The following is a 21217-nucleotide window of genomic DNA, read 5'->3' as shown; positions in this document are numbered from 1 at the left end:
GAGTTCAAGTATCGGTGAAATTGATTTTGCCTTTCATGCTTTTGGGGTTGATAAAATAAGCACCAGTTGAACACTGGGGTTGAGATAACTGACTAAATACGTCCCCACAAAATTTCAGGCATTGTGCCTCTAGTAGAAAAGATTGTTATTATTATTATTATTATTAAAGTGCTGAGCTGGCAGAAATGTCAGCACCTTGGATAAAATGCTTAGCACCATTTCTACTGGTTTGTTACGTTTTGAGTTCAAAATTCCACCAATGTCAACTTTGCCTTTCATTTTTTCAGGGTTGGTAAAATAAGTATCATTTGAGCACTGGGGCTAGTCTAATCAACTACGCCTTACCCTTAAAATAAGTTGAACTGTGCCAAAATTTGAAACCATTATTATTGTTATTATTTTTATTATTCCTCATTGATTTGAAAACGATAAAACAATTGTTTTCTAAATATGAAATCTAGAGAAAAAAGTTTAAATTCAAATTTTAATCAATATTCAATAATGAGTGATAAAAATTAACTGAACATTTCCTGCTGATTTAGATTTAAATTATTATCTTTTTTTATTTCCATTCCATTTTAAATATTCTATTAAATATCTAACTTTTAAAAAATTTACTTTCCACTTCCAGTTTTAGTATATCACATTAGATGCACACATATAAAGCTAAAAACGACATACCTATTAAACTGTTTAAGATTTTTCCACTATCATTTTCTACATTATTCTTGAAAATAGGAGACTAGTAGAATCATTAGTGTTGGAGTGAATGTCCCACAACATATACCCTGACTCTCTATATGCCTTGAGTTCAAGTCCAACCCAGGTCAACCTTGTATTTTATCCTTTCAGGGTCAATAAAAGAGTACCAAGCAGTGGATTGGCAGAATTGTTAGAAGACGAAGTAAGATGTCCTACAGTAATTGTTTGCAATCTGACAGCAATGCCAGTGATGACACACATGCCAAACTGTATCAGTGCAAGTCAATGGCCTTTCCCTTGGATAACATACATGCTGTGGAGAAGAGAGACTTACACAGATAGGTAACTGCTTCCTCAAAATAAAATCTTGCCGAAGCCTGTGCATACATGTGCAGATTCAAGTTGACATCAGTCAACTTAGACTGATCAAAAACCTATATTCTTGATGGCACATCAAAAATAAAAACCAACAAATTGTATTGGCTTTGAGTGCCCAATATATATTATCAAGAATTTGTTTGAATATTAAAATTTCTGCAACAAAACTGAGCAGCAGATGGTAAGTAAAGGCAAGAAGTCTATGTATTGTGTTGCATGTCTAGATGAAGTATTATGGGTAACCTATCCTTTTAAGAATTAAGTGCCTTAACATACATATAGACTGTTACTATAGACATCATGTTTGTTAGGGTGTTTGCCTATTGAGAGTGACAAATTCTAAATTTACTAGGAGGGATTCAGCATTTTCCACCTGCTTTTGGATACATATATATTGGAAAATAAAAGGAAAATAACACAACCCCACCATTTACTGACATATATATATATATATTACAAACACAAAGTAGCTCTAGTAATGTAAATATTATCAATCACACATACACAATGTATGTGTTTTGTAAATACACTGAATTTGTTGTGGGACAGTGTTTAGGGACACTCCCTGATAACACTAGGCGTTAAAACAACTGAAAGACATAGACCAAGTGAGAAAATTCACCTTGGATCAAGTCCAGGAGTGGTAGATGTTGATATTTCACCATTATTGTAACTTATCAATACCATGCACTTGGATTGAACTGAATCTCCAGTCTATAACTATAAACAAAATAGTGTGAAAATTACTCGATGATGTGCCACAGCAATGCACATGTAAAAGTAAATTAAATTATGAATTAAAAGATGGTCTAGTAATGTAAACATTATTGATTGTACATACACAATGATTGTGTTTTGTTTATTTGCTGTATTTGCTGTGGGATAGTGTTTAGAGAGATGCCCTAGTAATACTGGATGTTAAAACACCTGAAAGTCATACAACTAAAATCACTTTTCCCTATGTTTTGTTTTACTCTAAAATAGTAACTAAATCATTAGTATATCAAAATCCAATAAATATTCTAGCCCTTAATTTCTTAGCAAAAACTTCAAAAACCAGAAAGAGAAATAAATTAAAGACAATCTGCAAGTAACAAATTTAAAATATTATTCAAAAGCCACCTACCTTTGAGCTCTCATTTCTGAAGGATCAAAGCTTGTACTGTTATTTTCGTTTCCAATGCATTCTTTTCGAGCACTTTTTTTCTCTTCTCTTCGAATCATTTTCATCAGTTGTTTTTCTTCTTCAGTCTATAAAAGTTAATGATTATGAAATGAACAAATGAAATTTCCTTTTCTTCAGTATATAAATAACACTGTGCAACAAAATAAAAAAATTTTTCTTGTCTTTGATAAGTGTTATTTGCTATTTGCTTCTATCTAAAAATCAAAGGAAATGACTACTATTCCCTTCAATTTTGCTTTTGTAACCAGGACATCAATATTTTGAAACTGACCTTTCTTTCCATTACATTTCAAACAGATTCAGCAGAGTTGCTGAAGCAGAAATATTGTTATAGCAAATATTCTGCTCAATACCACAGATTTGCTTGTCTGTTGCTTGACCTTAACCACTTGGGCATGTCCCTTAGTGGCTGACAGTATATGCATCTCTGATCATGAATAAGAGTAGTGGGGGAGTATCATAGCCAATTGTTGAGAGGGATACTTCGGGTTTGAATAAAATGTAGCAAAAGCAAAGTTTCAAGGGAATATTAGCCACTTTTCATACTTTGAAGGGGCAAACAAATAGGAAATAATAGTTGTTACCCAAGGACAAAAATCATGTTACACAGTGTTATTATTAGTATACTATGCCCAACTTAGATTATCAAATGCAATACCTTTTCAAAATAAACAACGTGATATCATCAGAGATAAACAATTTTTCCCAACAATCCTTTCTCATAAACCTCTACTTTAAGATTCCTTACCATTATCAACTCACAGCACATTTTACTTACTATATAATCCATTCTCATCTACATGTCTATGGGAATGCTATCATCACTCTAGCACATATATCTGTGGACATTTTAAGGCACAGCTATATTAACATATTTTAACTTAACCCTTCAACAATATTAGTTTCAAATTTTAGCACAAGGCCAGCATTTTAGTGGATGAGGTAAGTTGATGACATCGACTCCAGTGTTCAACTGGTACTTATTTTATATCATTTATCTCTTATTCTGTGAAAAACTGTTTGCTTCAAAAACTGAAACCCCCTAAACTGCTTCCATTCCACTTAATCACCATACCAATATAATGGCTAAAGTTGCAAGGAATGGCTGTGTGGTAAGAGGTATGTTTCCCAACCACATGGTTTCAAGTTCAGTCCCACTGTGTGACACTTTAGGAATGTGCTTTCGATTATAATCCTAGCCCCAGGCTGTCAAAAGCTTTGTGAGTAGATCTGGTAGATAGAAACTGAAAGAAGCTTGTTGTGTATTTATGTGTGCATGTGCATTTGGATATGTGTGTTACTGTCTCTCTACTTTGACATTGCATGGTAGTTGAAAATGAGTGTAACTGTCATAGAAGCAGTGTCCTTCATTTGCAATCATCCATGCCTGGCCATGGAGAAATATTACCTTACTTGGAAAAAGGTGAAGGAGGTGCAACAGGAAAGGCATCCAGCCATAGAAAATCCACCTCATAAAACTTCTGTTTGGTCCATGTAAGCATGGAAAAGCAAATGTTAAAATAAAGATGATGATCTCAGTAACAATAATATCTCTTAGGTAGTTAAATTTATCTACTACTTTCAGAAAGTATATCACAGCTCATGTTATTAGGTCAATCAATGCATCTGGTGTATTTCTTTGTCAGTCTGCATTCTTTATATACACTTCTTTTCATTTCTCTACTGATACATGCAGTGTTCATTTCTTGCCTACTTCTTTTATCATCATCACCATCATTTTAACAATCATTTGTTGATTTTCTATAGCTGGATACCCTTCCTGCCATCAATCCTGACCTATTTCCAAGTAAGATAATAATTCCCTTTGGCCTGATATGTTTTCTTGGAAGACTGGAAACATATGACAGTGCCTGTACATAGAGAAACTCACTTGCAGCTATCATGCAATGCCAAGATAAGAACACACACATATGATGGGCTTCTTTCAGTTTCCATCAACCAAATCCACTTATAAGGCTTTGGTTGGCCCACAGCTAAAGCAGATATTTGCCCAAGTTACCATGTAGTGGGACTGAAACTAAAACAAGTGGTTGGGAGGCAAACTTCTTAACCATGCAGTCATGTCTGCATCTGCAGACCAAAGTAACTTTTCTGGGTTTATATGATTTCTGCTATTAGCCAACACTTTATTGCAGGCTATGTTCACATTCAAGTTCTTTTTTTTAACACACTCCAATCTTCTTTAGTTCAATATATTCTACAATAAGCTAGTCTCCATGATCATAGAGTTTAAACAGCTACCTCAAGGGTTAGAGTGAAGAGAGCTGAGAATACCCTAGGAGGATTTGATGAAGAATGGATATCTTTAATCTGTTATCTTTTACTTGTTTCAGTCATTAGATTGCACCTTGAAGAATTTTTACTCAACTGAATCAACCCCAGTCCTTTTTTTTAAGCTTGGTACTTATTCTATCCATCTCTTTTGCTTCTTTCAGTTTCTGTCTACCAAATCTACTCACAAGCCTTTTGTCAGCCCAAGGCTATAAGTAGAAGACACTTGCTCAAGGTGCCCTGCAGTGGGAGTAAACCTGGAATCATGTGGTTGGGAAGCTAACTTCTTACCACACAGTCATACCTAGAGAGGAAAATGATATATGAAGGGCACCAAAGACTGTCAAAAATGACATAAGATTGGCAATATAACTAATGTTATGATTAAAAGAAATGTCACAAAGTATCAATACTGAACTCAATAGAATTCAAAAGTTTAAGTAAAAGTATATAACTGGCTTTTGAAAGTATTAAAACATTAATAAACATACCTGTACTGTAACTTGGCATCCATAGATGGGTCGAGAAGGACCATCTACATTTCTTTTCCCTGCAGAGTTATGAAAGAAATTAAATGTTTTTTGCAGATTAACCAAGTACTGAATACAGAACATGCTTCATATACAAAGGACATATAAAGAAGTTGATAAAAATAAATGATGTGAATGACCAAAGATTGCTATTTCTTTTACTTACATCTACCCTTAATTTTAACATAGTTACGTGGAAAGAAATATTTGCAACTTATTCAGTTATGAGATAGATAAAAATATATGTCAATCAAGAAATATTAATGATGTACCAATACAACCAGTATGACATACAACACTAATATGAAAGGAAAACAAGCTTTAATGCAAATTATCATAACATGCTTACTTGGAATATATACATAACATCTGATGTTGATGACATACCAAGTACATCTTCAAAGAGCATACAACTTGCCTCTATAAAAATAGCTGCAGAAATACTGCTTTTGCATCTCTCACAAGCAACAGAAAGGAAATGCAATTTGGACTACACACAACATTTGTTCTGAATAAAAGTCTAAAATTCTTAGCTGAATACATATCTTTTATCTTTCACTTGTTTCAGTCATTAGACTGCAGCCATGCTGGAGCACTGTCTTGAAGAATTTTTAGTCAAATGAATTGGTCCCAGTAAGTTTTTTTTAAACCTGATACATATTCTATCAATCTTTTTTTGCTGAACTGTTAAGTTATAGGGATGTAAACACACCAAAACTAGATGTCAAGTAATGATGGGGGACAAACACAAAGACACATACACACACATAATGGGCTTCATTCAGTTTCTGTTTACCAAATCCACTCACAAGGCTTTGGTTGGCCTGAAGCTATAGTAGAAGACAAAGTGCCACACAATGGTACTGAACCCAGAACCATGTGGTTGGGAAGCAAGCTTCTTACCACAGAGCATGCCTGTGCCTATACCAATGTCATTTACACTAGGCATAGAAGATTAAAAAAATAAAAGGACTAAAAGTATCTAAGAAGAATTTAGTAGTGCAATTTTACCCTCTTATTAATACAGAGAATATATCAAAAAACTTCTCAAGCTCATTGTGCTCTCTCCATTGCACAGGAAGTAGACCCATAGAGCCTATAGATAGAAATCAAAATGCTAGCAAGCAGAGATCATATAAATTGGTGAAAAGCTATTCTCGATTTTACTCCATTTCAAATTAATAATAGACCCCATTATAAAGTTATTTCAAAATTCATTGTTTTCTCAGGTTTTCATCTTCCGGCTTTCTTGAAGTAGTTTATTTTGTCCTTGCTCTTTCTGGATGAGTTGATGCAAATTTTTGGATCTCCAAAACAAAATTGAAGATCCAGTTTCAATCAAATGTACCTGATGATTATATGGTCTCTTTTCCTGGTTTAGGGAAATCTGATCTTGCATGAAACTTTCGAGTAACTTTGCTTGGAGACAACACAGGTCCCAAATTTGTAATTCTGATTTAAAATTTATGTATATGAGTGAATCATTATCCTCATTTAACACCTCTGCTGGCATTAGTTCAATAGTTTGACAGGATTTGATGGATCCAAGAACTGCATTATGTTCCAATATCTGCTGTGGTATGGCTTTTATGACTAGATGTCCTTTCTAACATCAACCACATTACAACATGTGAGGTTGCCAAGCAGCTTGCAAGACCACAAATCCTGAAGGTGGGGCTTTGAGTGCTAGGAGATGAGGAGTTAAAGTATGAAAGAAGGAGCTAGAACAGTATAGTTTTTTTTTGTTACATGATTACTCACATTTTAGAAGAGAGAGTGAGAGTGATTGGGCAGAGCTGGAAAGAGGTAAAAACGGTAGTGATGACATGTCTCGATGTACCCTCAAGATATGAAATAAGTAGAACTGAATGCATCGTTTAGATATGTGCTAATTCTATCTTTATTATTTTAACCTAAAACTTCGTTCAAATTGTATTTTAAACGAAAAATTCGTTAAGTTGGTTTTTGCATATAATATTCCTGTTAGCTTATATTATAATGGACGTAGGGTTGATTATGTAATGTTTATTATTTTGATATTTTTAATAATATTTTTCTATCTTAATATAATAAGTATTTTATATACATTCATTTGTTATTTATTGTTGGTTGATATATACAACCAAAGTCCTGTGAGTTGATTTGGAAGTTGGAAAGTGAAAGAAGCCTATTGTATATATAAATGTGTATATATGTCTGTATGTGCATGTGTTTGTGTGTGCTTCTGAGTACCATTTATCACAAGATAGTTGTAAGTGATCATCATCATCATACAAGCAAGGTTGTTCATTTCTAGTCTTCCATGAAAAAACATGTTTGATCATGGGGAAATATTATCTTACTTGGTAGCAACAAGAAAGGCTGTAGAATATCTGCCTTGATAAATTCTATCTGATCCACACAAGCATGAAAGAGTGGGTGATAAATGATGATGAAAAAGCAGTTAAGAGATACTCACTAGCAACTGAAAGAGCCTTGTGTCCCTTGTTCACTAAAATTGCATCATCGAGGTATTTGTTGCGATTCTTCAGAAGATTTTCTATTAACTCAAATTGATCAAAGCCAAGGAATTCGAAGAGCTGGAATAGTTTAAAAATAAATTATAATCTAATTGTAAGGACATTTTGACAGCCTTAAAAGAAGAGTAAAAAAATGTAATGATTCATACAAAGTGAAACACTAAATCTTATACATTAAAGGGGTAAATCCACAGAAGTTGGTGTCTGATGGCAACAATTAATCAGGACATTTTGTACATGGTTGACAAGTTTGATTTTCATGAACTGTGAAATGCCCAATGTTTCAGGTTCTTTTTCCTCTCCACACTCCATTTAAAGGCAAGTACCCAAAATATGATAGCTCAATGGTTAGAGTGTTAGGTTTACAATTGTAATGTTGTGAGTTCGATTCCCAGACTAGGCAGTGTGTTGTGTTCTTGAGTAAGACACTTTATTTCACATTGCTCCAGTTCACTCAACTGTAGAAATAAGTTACAACATCATTGGTGCCAAACTGTACCAGCCTTTGCCTTTCCCTTGGACAACATTGGTAGTATAGAGAGGGGAGACTGGTATGCATGGACAACTGCTGGCCTTCTACAAACAACTTTTGTCTGGACTTGTGCCTCAGAGGGGAACTTTCCAGGTGCAATCTCATGGTCATTCATGTCCAAAGAAGGCCTCTACCCTTTTACCCCAAATATCAAACTTTTAATTTCTCATGGAAATCTAAAAGATTAATATATATATATATATATATATATATATATATATATATAAAATACTAATGATAGACTTACAGAAATCTGTTAACTCTTTAAAGAAAGATATTTTTTGAGTTGCAGTGAAGACAACAGTGAAATAATACTAGGCCTGACATATAGCATGTAACAGTTGTGGACCTGAGATTAAATATTAAAAGTGGAAGTATTTGCAGGTAAGAGGGATTCTCATTTCACCAAGCAAACATTGTAGAAATTCTCAGTGTTTACTATTATTTGCCATTGTGTAAAGAATGGCATATGGTTTCTTAATCTTTCAGGGGAATAAAATTATCAGTGCTTCTTCACAGAAGAAAACAGTGACTTTTTTTTTTTTTTTTTTACAAGATACAGCATAATTATTTTGTTATAATTTAAAATACGGTTACAAATGTATCTGAATCTCAAACAAAAATGTCTATATACATTTTTTAAGAAACTTACCATTTCTTTCCAGTACAAAAATGGTAGACTGCTAAATCAAATCAGTCATTTTATCATAGTTAAGTCATTAAAACAATTTCTCAGAAAATGACTACTTTAAAAAAAACAAATAGATAGCGCTGCCATAACAAATAGATGGCTCTAAATTAGGAAAGTTACTTTCTCAAGTGCTAGTATCTTAATGAGCACACCTAACTTGGAGACACAAAATTACTAGATATAAAATCATGGCTAAAGTTATCTTGCTTTAGTACTGATTTACTAATATGAAATTATCGTTATGGCAGCTATCAGTAGTTTAGTAAAAGTGGTGCCAGCAAGGAGGTCCTAACAACGATTATTAAATAACGGTGCTACCTCTTCAGCTATGACTTAGTGTATTATTGATTCAACAAGCTTTCTCCAGATTGCTATAAAACAATGTATTCTGAATAGAGGAAGTAGGAATTTTAATATTTATGGTTTTCTGAAATATGTTAGTGTTATGGAAATAATAGCAATAATGGAACACCCCTCCCACATGATGAGTGGTATGTGCTAGTCACTACAAATAAGGTGACGTCAAGTAAAGAGTATGGAGGTAGATGGTCACAGATAAATAGTCATATCTTACTTGTCTAACTAACTATACTACTATACCGGAGTGGATGTTATAACAGTCTGACAAAGGATTACAACAATTAACAACATCAGTAAGATGTAACTAGAGCTGACATTAGTCAGTGGACATGGCTTAGTCCTCAGCCAATTTTCAATAACAATATTTGATAAAGTACTGAATATGGAGAGGGGAGGCTGGTATGCATGAGTGAATGCTGGTCTTCCATAAACAACCTTGCCTGGACTTGTGCCTTGGAGGGGAACTTCCTGGGTGCAATCCATGGTCATTCAAGACCAAAGGGGATCTTTATCCTTTCCAATATTAGCAGTAAAGATTTTGCTTTGATACATGTACATTTCATCATCACCATCATCATTTAAATATCTACTTTTCCATGCTTGTATGGGTTAAATGGAATTTGTTGAGGCAGATTTTCTATGACTGGATGCCCTGCCTATCACCAACCTTTGCTTGTTTCCAAACAAGGTAACTGGATGTGTTTGCATGGAAGATTGGAAATGAACAACAGTTTATGAGATGGCTTGTTAATAACTTGTTAATAACTCTCACACAATGTCAAGACTAGGAGACACAAATACACACACACACACATGTGTGTGTATATGTCAAGCTTCTTTCAGTTTCCATCAACAAAATCCACTCACAAGGTCAGCCCAAGTTGCCAAGCAGTGGGACTGAACCCAAGACCATGTGGTTCATATTCAAATTTCTTAATCACACATGCCTGTATTCATAATTTAATCAATGTAGAGATTATATAATTAAGTAAGAATAAACTTTTTTTTTTATTTAAAGTATGCTTTGTGTACACAAAATTTACTCATGTCCCACCCAGTACAAATAATATTTTTAGTAAGATGCATTACACTATACTTGCTTGATTTATCCCCATATGAGGTTTATCAGTTCCCTTTGCTATTCTTTAATTACCTAAGCTTAGCCAGACATTGATTTTCATACACTTTGAATTGATCATTAATAACAACGAACTTCAAACAGATTAACAGAAAAATTAATTGCACTAATTCTAACACATTAAATAAATCATATAACAAAATTTGTCAGATTCTTTGTCTTTGGCTGCTACTTTTCAATTTCTTCAATTTTTGTTTTAATTGATTTCATATTTGGCATATTGGTGAAGGTTTGTAAGGGAATCATTGACATGGAATTCATTTTTGCTATAAATCAATAAATAAAGAGTTAATAACTTCTAAAGTTTGCAAATTTTCAAAAATTTTAGCCAATACATATAGCTAATACAGACATATAGGTGCCTGTTTCCATGGTAACTAGCTAAGCTATTACCAAAATGCATACTCATGCGGTCATTTTTCACTTATTAAATGGTAGTCATGAGATATGCTAAAAATAATAGCTAAATAGACCTTAAATCATGCACCAATTTTTTTTTTTTTTTGCATAATTGTATGGATTCCTGTGTAAAAATTTTCTGAAAATTCCAAAAAAAAAAAAAAAAAATTATGATGGGTTAAAAGTTATGGCATGTTTACAGTTGACAACACATGCTGTCACACAAAATGACAACTTCCAAATCCTGTTTTCTGACTAGGTAAAAATGATGAAACTCTAAACCTCAGTAACTTAAAGGAAAAAAGTTTCTGGAAAAAGTGAATTATCCCCTGAGATTTAGCATGGAAAATTACACTGACAAACCAAATTTTAAAATTTCCACAGGTGCAGCCAAACAGAAAAGGTCTATAGTGTCTAGTGTTTGATTCAAAACTTTTTATTATTTTAATCTACAACAAAGATATATAAAGCTACACAATTAAAAATTAAAAATTACATTGGAATCTGAGTTTCCACAGTCTTTAATTCATTGAAATACTAAAAATAACTTGAATACTGCTGATTCTTTTGATATCAGTTATTTGTAATCAAAATACAGACCACTATCATTTTTAACTTATGAAAATGGAAGCTTCTAGAATCACTTCATTCATGCTCATTCTATGCTACATGTCGTCAATTTTCACTAAATATCTGAAATAATCATAACCAAAATTGATGCTATTAGTAAAGGCAATTAACCTGTAAATTTAATGCCCAACATTCTGGTTCCAAAAATTATGCAATTAAGAGGACTCAACAGTACTATTAAGATTATTCATAAAAATGAACAAAGTAAATCAAATTTGAAATTATTTCGACAAAATATTTGAATAAAAATATTGGTATAAACTTACATCATTCTGTAGAGCATCATCAGATTTGGAAGATGATAGAAAGTCAAAGAGGTTAGAACAAAGATTTTCAATTGTCATTCCAAGAACGTAGCTTTCATTGTTAAAATGCTTTTTCACTTCAGATATTAACGCTGAAGTATTGAAATTGTCTTGTTTTGAATCTGCTTTACCATCTGGTGTCCTTAAAGCAGTTTGATCTTTGTTACATTGGTATTTCAATGACAACAGACTAGAATCAACTTCATCCTCAGATTCTGAGCTTGAATAATTCATTTCCACTGAAATCAAAGGCTCAACAGAAAATTTCACATTGTTTCCAAATTCTTCATTCTGTTTTTCAGAATTTTTTTCACAAGAATTAGAATATGCAAACAAATCAGCAGAGTATTCAGGAAGCCATGATGTAATTCTGGAAACTATTTGACAAGCTGAAGATGCTACGGTGGCTGGAAAAGGACCAAATATGCTACGCAACTTTACACTTTCACTATGTCCAACCATTTGAACATTTTGGAATGTTTGGAAAAGAAAAAAAGCAGCACTTTCTATTGTTTCCATGTTTGAATCATGACCAACTGCAAAGAAAAAAAGTTGTTTATACAATAACAGAATATTAAGTTCCTGACTTTGAGTAAAAAAAAAAAAAAAAAATACAGGTGGATCAGTTAATTACGATTTTATTCAATATATTCTCCTCTCAGATTCACCCACTTAAAAACTGTAAAAGAACTTGGAAGGTTGGGCCTCCAACCAGGCCTTTCAGAATACCCTTAAAGCCAGGAACTTTTCAGCACTCCTTGCATTTGTTTAACACATACACACAAAAATGACAATCTAAAACTGAATCAATTACTTAAAATAAATGCAATTGTCTGAGTGTTTAATAAACTTGATTAAAAGACTACCGTGAACTTGCTGTGACAGAATGGAAAATCCAGTTTCAGACAGAGTCCTTCTTCAGTAAAAAGTACTCTTTTTATTGATTTTAATGTATAATAGAATCTTGATGATGCAGACTAATACCAGCATCTTTTGAGTCTATTTAATCATACATGTCTCAGTGTTTAGTCAGATTTTCAAAGCATTAAACAGAAATGAAATAAACTGTGTGCACCTGAGTTTATTATAAATAACATTATCAGATCTGAAACCTAATCCTGACAGATAAGTTAAATGTCCAGCTCCAATGCTACAAATGAGATTTATACTCAAGAACTTAGCTTAATTCTTTAGCATTCAGATATCTCTGTCAAATATAATGCTTATTTATTCACATTGTTTTGAATTAATCATGCATTATTTCATAGCTTTGAAATTTTGATGATTTGACTGTTTATTTCTAGAATGACATTGTAGGATAGGTGGGAGAGGCCAGATCAGGCTGGTTTGAATGCAAAATAAAGAAGAAAAAAAGTAGAATATTTGGGCCAGATATGGCCATTTTAAGCGCTAAAAGATTAAACGTTATATATTCAGTCACTTTAATTCCAGAGCGGAGGTGAATAAAATGCAATTTAACTTGTTCTAAGACAAAGAGTTCATCTGCCATTCTGATGAATCAGTTGCAACAAATTTATGTGATAAATAACAAATTCTACCATGAAGAAAGATAGTTGTGAATGAATGATTTGAGAGCTATTTAGGTCAGAATTGGCATTAGACTCATTGAGAAATCTAAGCTGTTTATTCAGAATCTTTGTTCAACTAAATCCTTTTCATTCTGCTTGTTGAAAACATTTTGAGAGAGTTCAATATATAATGTCTTTAGGACTAATTGTTTAAAAGACTTGAAAGAAGTTTAAAATGAAGAATTAGGGCTAAAGATGAATATAATTAGAATTAAATTAGTAGTAAATTGTAGAGTCATCACAAGCCAGCAATGTTAGACAACTAACTATGTCTAATAACAAGAAAGAATAGAGTCACTAAATATTGGTTTCAGATTTTGGCACAGGTGGATGGGATAAGTTGATTACACTGATCCCAGTGTTCAACTGGTATTTATTTTATTGATCCCTGAAAAGATGAAATGCAAAGACGACCTTGGTAGAATTTGAACTCAGAACATAAAGATGGACAAAAAGCATTTTGCCCAGCATGCTAACAATACTGCCAACTCACTGCCTTACAAACACTAAATATTAATAACATTACGAATGTTACCAAAAACAAAAAAATGAAAGATAAACATGCATTCTTGTACCTCTAGACTATAGTCTTTTTCTTTAAATTTAAAATCACTTTTAGAAAATATTAACTGTTTGTCTTCAAGCAAGATTTTTAAATGACACTAGTCCTTCTTTTAAATTAATATATAAAAGTTGTGAACTGATATTAATGAAAAAGGATTAGTGTCATTTACACTGCCACTTATTTTCTTTGAAAATTATAAAATATTTACCAATATCTTTTGCTCTGTCTTTCAGTTCTTTTAAAGATACTTGCAATTCTGCCTGGTCAACAATGGCATTTTTCTTTATAATAGTAACCAGCTTGGACCAACTTTCTTCTTCATTCTGTTCTTTGGCCCTTCGGAGCCTTTATATATTCAGTCACTTTAATTCCAGAGCGGAGGTGAATAAAATGCAATTTAACTTGTTCTAAGACAAAGAGTTCATCTGCCATTCTGATGAATCAGTTGCAACAAATTTATGTGATAAATAACAAATTCTACCATGAAGAAAGATAGTTGTGAATGAATGATTTGAGAGCTATTTAGGTCAGAATTGGCATTAGACTCATTGAGAAATCTAAGCTGTTTATTCAGAATCTTTGTTCAACTAAATCCTTTTCATTCTGCTTGTTGAAAACATTTTGAGAGAGTTCAATATATAATGTCTTTAGGACTAATTGTTTAAAAGACTTGAAAGAAGTTTAAAATGAAGAATTAGGGCTAAAGATGAATATAATTAGAATTAAATTAGTAGTAAATTGTAGAGTCATCACAAGCCAGCAATGTTAGACAACTAACTATGTCTAATAACAAGAAAGAATAGAGTCACTAAATATTGGTTTCAGATTTTGGCACAGGTGGATGGGATAAGTTGATTACACTGATCCCAGTGTTCAACTGGTATTTATTTTATTGATCCCTGAAAAGATGAAATGCAAAGACGACCTTGGTAGAATTTGAACTCAGAACATAAAGATGGACAAAAAGCATTTTGCCCAGCATGCTAACAATACTGCCAACTCACTGCCTTACAAACACTAAATATTAATAACATTACGAATGTTACCAAAAACAAAAAAATGAAAGATAAACATGCATTCTTGTACCTCTAGACTATAGTCTTTTTCTTTAAATTTAAAATCACTTTTAGAAAATATTAACTGTTTGTCTTCAAGCAAGATTTTTAAATGACACTAGTCCTTCTTTTAAATTAATATATAAAAGTTGTGAACTGATATTAATGAAAAAGGATTAGTGTCATTTACACTGCCACTTATTTTCTTTGAAAATTATAAAATATTTACCAATATCTTTTGCTCTGTCTTTCAGTTCTTTTAAAGATACTTGCAATTCTGCCTGGTCAACAATGGCATTTTTCTTTATAATAGTAACCAGCTTGGACCAACTTTCTTCTTCATTCTGTTCTTTGGCCCTTCGGAGCCTTTTGCTGAATAATTCTCTGTTTCTTTTATCATATGTAGATACTTCAGCTGATACATTGGAGAAGGCTCGCAATGCACTACTCAGGCGTGGAAGAGTATCACAGGCAACGGAAGCCATCTGTTTAAAATGAAATCGTTTTCATTCAGTAAAATGAATTAATCAAATAATGCATGTTTTCTAATATATATTTACAAAGAATGGTTAATTATATTTACAAAGAATGGTCTGTATAATAGATGACAAGCAAATCTTTAGAAATATGCTTAAAGATAAAGTTTATCACGAACTAGAGGGACCTGTGAATATTGCATGGAATTAATGGTCAACTTATTGGGTTATTTCTGAAAACTTTATCCAAAAAGTCTGGAAGTATAGCCTGTGTTGTGTCTGTATGGAGAAATAGTTGCTTATCTACTAATCATTGAAAAGTGATGGAAATTAGAATATGAGAGTTACTTAATGCACTTTATATACTTTACGCACAATTTTATAGACACAGTACTCTCCCCCTTTTTCTCTCGCTCCTCACTTTACCCTCTTTTTCTCTCTCCTTTTCCTTTCCTTCTTCGCCTTTCCCATCGATTAATCACGTAAAAGTCTTACGGACCAGCTAAGTAACAGAGGAAAAAAGCTTAGTTAAAAAAAAATGACACATTTCACTTACCACTACCTCTCCTTCCCCTCCCCTATCTACCTCTCCTTCCTACCCCCCCCTCCAGCAATATGCCGTGCTTCAGAAGACCTGTTAAGCGAGGTGAAATCATAGTCATGACTGATGCCAGTGTTGCACAAATGGCACTTGTGGTGGCGGCATGGAAAAAGCACTTGCTGAACTTCGGGCCTCACAGAGGCAGTGACAAGTGACTGAGACCCTTGGCAATATACTGTGCTTGAGAAGAACTGTCAAGCTAAGTAAGATTGTAGTCATGGCACATGCTGGTATTTCGTAACTGGTACCCATACCAGTGACATGTAAAAAGCACCAACTACGCTTTTGGAGTGGTTGGTGTTAGGAAGGGGATCCAGCTGTAGAAACCATGCCAAATCAGACTGGAACCTAGTGCAACTTACCAGTTTTCAGCCAAACTGTCCAACCTATGACAGCATGGAAAATGGACGTTAAATAATCAGTTGTCCTGCCAATTGTGTTCAGTCATTGACCTATGAGAGACAAATGTCAGCTGCTGTATTTGACAAGTTACAGAGGAAGAGGTAAGGAAAAAGGATGAGGTCGTTGCCAGTGCCGCTGGACTGGCTCCCGTGCAGATGGCACGTAAAAATCACCTTTTGAGCGTGGCCGTTGCCAGTACTGTTTGACTGGCCCTCGTGCTGGTGGCACGTAAAAGCACCCACTACACTCTTGGAGTGGTTGGTATTAGGAAGGGCATCCAGCTGTAGAAACTCTGCCAGATCAGATTGGAGCCTGGTGCAGCCTTCTGGCATGCCAATCCTCAGTCAAATCGTCCAACCCATGCTAGCATGGAAAGCAGACGTTAAACGATGATGATGATGATGAATTCAATACATGTAAATTAACTGACAGTCCTAGAACTTTTTTTGATAATCAACAAGAAGTTGGTTACCTCAAAGAAATCCTTGCATTGTTGTTACTAAGTATAGAGTCAGTCAGTTCTGCTTAACTCTTTTGTCACTATATTTCTGTTGAAATTCATTGTCTTAATTCCAATTAATTTTTTAAATAATGAAGAATTTAGTAAAATTACTTTGTCATTATGAAGCTGGTGTGTGGAGCATAAATTAACATGAAATTTTCTTGGAAGTTTTTAGATATGAATTTTGCATCACAGAATCAGGGCAGTTTTAGGAGGGTCAGTACCAAAAGGGTTAAGAAGACCTATAGCACTGAAAAAGTAAAAATGAACATATCAAATGCAGAGCATCAAAAATCTAATTAGAAATACAGAATAAAATAATATTAGTTATTCAGCTATTTTCCTCTCTTGATGACATTAGAATTTCTAGTTAGATTATTAAAGCTCTCTATGATGTAAGTTCACCTATAGTCAACTGTTGATTACATGCAGATGACATCTCTGGTTAATTAACTGTGTTTTGGGCTTTATTTTTCCTTTTGTTTTTGTTTTTAAATACAGTATTGATTATTCAGTAAAATAGTTGAGAGTAACCAACAAGTAATAACACTTTAGATGCTACAGTCTGTGTAAACAGTACAGCTGGTTATCATTCTTTAGTTTATCATTCATTGATTTGTTCAGTGAAGTGCAGTATAACAATTAGGACAGATGTCGTTCAGTAATAAATTGCGTATGTGCAAAACAATCAGAATGTCAACAATATGTCATGAAGGAGAGAAGGGAGCATTATTGTCCAGACTCCAATAGTCTGTTATAGTATGGTTTCTATAGCTGGAAGCTCTTCCTAACGCCAACCACTATACAGAGTGTGGCTGGGTGCTTTTTACGTGTCACAGACATACGTTAGGTAGTGAAATTTTTTATACACCAGTTAAAGTCACCAGAAAAACATTTAATATTTGAAACTTGAGCTGCAGTAAATGTAAAGAATTTCAACTCTAAATCTATGAAATCATTTATATTTTAAAACATTGATACCTGTATACAGCGGGAAAACATGCCGACTGAATAAATAGAAAAAGTGAATCATAATTCGTCGAGTGTAATTAATAAACATTAAAACAAGACTTTTGGTTTGGTTTAGAAGTTTTTCAGTTTAGCTTGACTGCGAAAGAAGGAATGTAGTTACTTTCTAATATTCTTTTAATTATTTTTAATCGGCAGAAGTTACAAAGTGACTCAAGGACTGAGTTTCATGCATAGTACTTCATTAAACGTGTCACGCACGAAACACTTGGCCTTTGAGCCACTTTGTAACTTTTATCGATTAAAAATCTTAAGTGTGTATTTGTATGGCGATCTTTCGATGAAAGCAAGCGTGTCAAAAGATTGCCTATATATATATATATATATATATTCCATTAAGTTCTATTCCTCCTGTTATAACAAACGTTAACTTCCTGATATAAATTTCTTTGGTTTCATTTAAGTTTTTATATACATCTATTTATTACCTAAACATTCTTTTTATTAAAAATACAGCCGTGTTCAGGTTTTATATTTAAATTATTCAAACGTTTCTAATTCATTCTTTACAGAACTAGTTACATTTAAATGAAAAATTGTTCAACACAGACACATATATCCATAAATCTAAATGTGCGTCTGTTAGATAATTTTCCACTTCAACAACAATAATAATGTATAAGAGTAGCCAACACAAACTGAAAGTTTTTGTGGAACTGAAAAACTTTTATATTAAGCCAAATTGCAAGTCATAGCAATTACCAATTTTATTACACTGGGTAATCAGTTTTGGATCGGAATGTTATTATTAAAGTTGCAAAGCGAAAATAATATATATTGTAATATGCACTATTGTAAAAGAAGAAGATAATAATAATAATAATAATAATAATAATAACAACAATGAAACGATATGTTATGTATTTTAGAAGATTATCATGTATTTTACACGACTCTTCCCTCGACACAATTTGTTTTGATTTCCACATAGGGTCCTCAACTATATGACTGGTTTAACGAGTGCATTAAAAAAAAAGCATTTCGCAGAATCAGTTACGATCAAGCTGTAAACGCACAATAGCGGTAGGGCTTTTGACATGTTGAATTAGTGATTCGGCTGTTGATAACCCAAGTCGGCTCTGATCAAGACCTGCGACCAAAGGAGTTCCAACCGTGACCATCCTGTCTTATTTATATCATATCTAGACAGTAAGTTGCGATTTGAGGGAGGTTTGCAGCAGATCGAGCACCCTAGCTGCCCCAGTCGCTACTGGGTGATCTGCAGGTCAGTCCTGGTCAAAAAGACCTACGACCAAATGTGTTCTCACTAACTGCACAAGAATTCAGGTTCATTTAACAGAAGGAAACGAACTTATTTTTATGTCCCGTTAGCTTATATTTTCTTCCACCCTAACGTTGTTGGCAGAGGTGACGAATATGTGCTTCGTGTCTAGGACTATTTCATACAATGTTTTTTTGGGGGGGACTAGATATGGACAATATAAAGCGGGTCGCATGAAACATGGATCATCATCAGGCAAACGCACTAAGAAATTTAAGATAATTTTTTTTGCTAGACGTACCATTTAGAAAATTCCGTGGGCCGTATGTTGCCCACAACTGTTTCAGACGGTTGTGCAATTTGAGGGAGACTTGGGTGCTATTTCCAGAAAGCCGTGCAACCGCGCAGAATCTCTCTTTCACTTTTTTTAGCTCACTTTCACTCTTTCTAAAGTGTTCGTCTTTTCACTTCCCTTTCAAAAAAACTATTAACGGGACATAGAAATTGGTTCGTTTCCTTCTGTTAAATGAATCTGAGTTCTTGTGCAGTTTGTAAAACTCAAATACATTAGGTAAATGGATGGTGCAATAGTTGTTTATGGGTCATCAGTTTTCAGTTTTACTTTATAAAAAGAGACATGGCAAAATGAAAAATGGAAAATAAACCTATTTTTTCTTCGAATAAATGTGGGTTCCATAGAAGCAAAAGGAAACCTTATGTTATTAATACTATTTCTGAGAGTATTTTTTTATCTATGGACCCCCTTTGAATTCCTATTTTACTCCTAGCCATTCTATGTTTAAAAAATTCTTTCATAGTTTTATAAGTAAATATTATTAAAAATTTATTTAATTAAATATTATTTAAAAATTTGTTACAATATTTTGTATATTGTAGAATTATGACTAATTTATCGCCGATAAATTTTAAAATCTTAAATGGACCCCCGTTGAGAACCACTGATTTATATCCAAAGTATGAAATGGTGACAAATCGTTTCATATCTTCGAGTTTTAGTGGATTATTTTCATAAAATAGACATTATTTATCAGTCTCAGTAATACAATTAGTCTTTTTATTTTATTTTTTTTTAATAATGACAGTTAAGACAGATTATCTAAAGAATTAACCACAAAAACAAGTGGTAAACTTTCACAGTTTCCCTTTCCAAATGATTCGCTGGCAGAATCAAAATAATGGTTTGGGAGAAATGGTTAGAGTCGGGCAAAATACCCTGCGGTACTTATTCCCGCTCTCTACATCCCGAGTTCACATCCCACCGAGGTCAACATTGCCTTTCATCTTTTACAGATCGATAAAATAAAGTACCAATCAGTCATCACCGTCGATTACATCGACTAACCCATCCCCACAAATTTCGGGCCTTGTGCCTATACTAGGAATAATGATTATTATTGTTGTTGTATTACATAAAATTATTTACTAGCAAAGTTAATGTTTTTCTTTTTGATGAGAAACTTAATATTATGTCAACAATCGTCAATAGGAATGAGGTGGAGGGGGTTCCCAAATTTTTTCAGAAAACACAAGTTTTCATGGAGTGATATATTGCTGAAGAAGTGTGTATGCCGCTATTTTGATTATCTATTTGCTAATTTCCATTTTCTTTTAAATCTTCTATTTCTTTTTCTTTTTTTTTTCATTTTTCATTCTTCCATTACTTTTTACTTTTGTAAATTATGTTGTTTGTCTTGTTTCATTTTTTTTACTGAATTACTGTTTAATTAAGAAATTCTGATTGTAAACACACACAAAAAAAAGTATAGAGAAATGAAAAGGTATAACGTTTGGAAAAAATATTTCCTTCGGGAAATATCTTTTTGCCAAATGTTTTATATGTAAAAGTAAAATCAAACAGAAACTAAGAGAAAAAAAGTTAACATATTTTTCAAGTTCTCATATTATCACTTCAAAACTAAAGTCAACTATTCCTGACAATCAAAGAAAAATAAAATAAATGATAAAATCTAAGCGAATATTCGTCAAAAAGATGTATTTTTAACATATTTCCCAACTTACTGAAAGTCTTATGGTAAGTGTCGCCTGCTTCCAACTTGTTAACGTTTACCTTACACGCATGTGCACACAACACC

At 33.2% G+C, this 21217-nt stretch overlaps 1 protein-coding gene across 5 annotated transcripts in view; it reads right to left on the bottom strand.

Moving 5' to 3' along the window:
* LOC106884418 (activating signal cointegrator 1 complex subunit 3) overlaps positions 1 to 21217 on the bottom strand; it is a 491782-nt gene extending 470565 nt beyond the window's left edge. Inside the window, exons 1-7 of one of the 5 annotated variants that reach the window (XM_052972249.2) lie at positions 21144 to 21217; positions 16964 to 17102; positions 15101 to 15356; positions 11624 to 12198; positions 7547 to 7667; positions 5050 to 5108; positions 2207 to 2331 (exon numbers count right to left, since the gene is read on the bottom strand). In XM_052972249.2, coding sequence (XP_052828209.1) covers positions 2207 to 2331; positions 5050 to 5108; positions 7547 to 7667; positions 11624 to 12198; positions 15101 to 15356 — 1136 coding nt within the window. In that variant the 5' untranslated portion in view covers positions 16964 to 17102; positions 21144 to 21217. Of the gene's footprint in view, positions 1 to 2206; positions 2332 to 5049; positions 5109 to 7546; positions 7668 to 11623; positions 12199 to 14024; positions 14159 to 15100; positions 15357 to 16310; positions 16401 to 16963; positions 17103 to 19404; positions 19724 to 21143 lie in introns of those variants that run through there. The other 4 variants (XM_014935791.3, XM_014935790.3, XM_052972252.2 and 1 more) reach the window with 4 other exon arrangements.

Source organism: Octopus bimaculoides, chromosome 1, assembly GCF_046866305.1.
Source record: "Octopus bimaculoides isolate indiv1 chromosome 1, ASM4686630v1, whole genome shotgun sequence".
Classification (NCBI taxonomy): Eukaryota; Metazoa; Mollusca; class Cephalopoda; order Octopoda; family Octopodidae; genus Octopus; species Octopus bimaculoides.
This window is presented reverse-complemented; position numbering and strand designations above follow the sequence as displayed.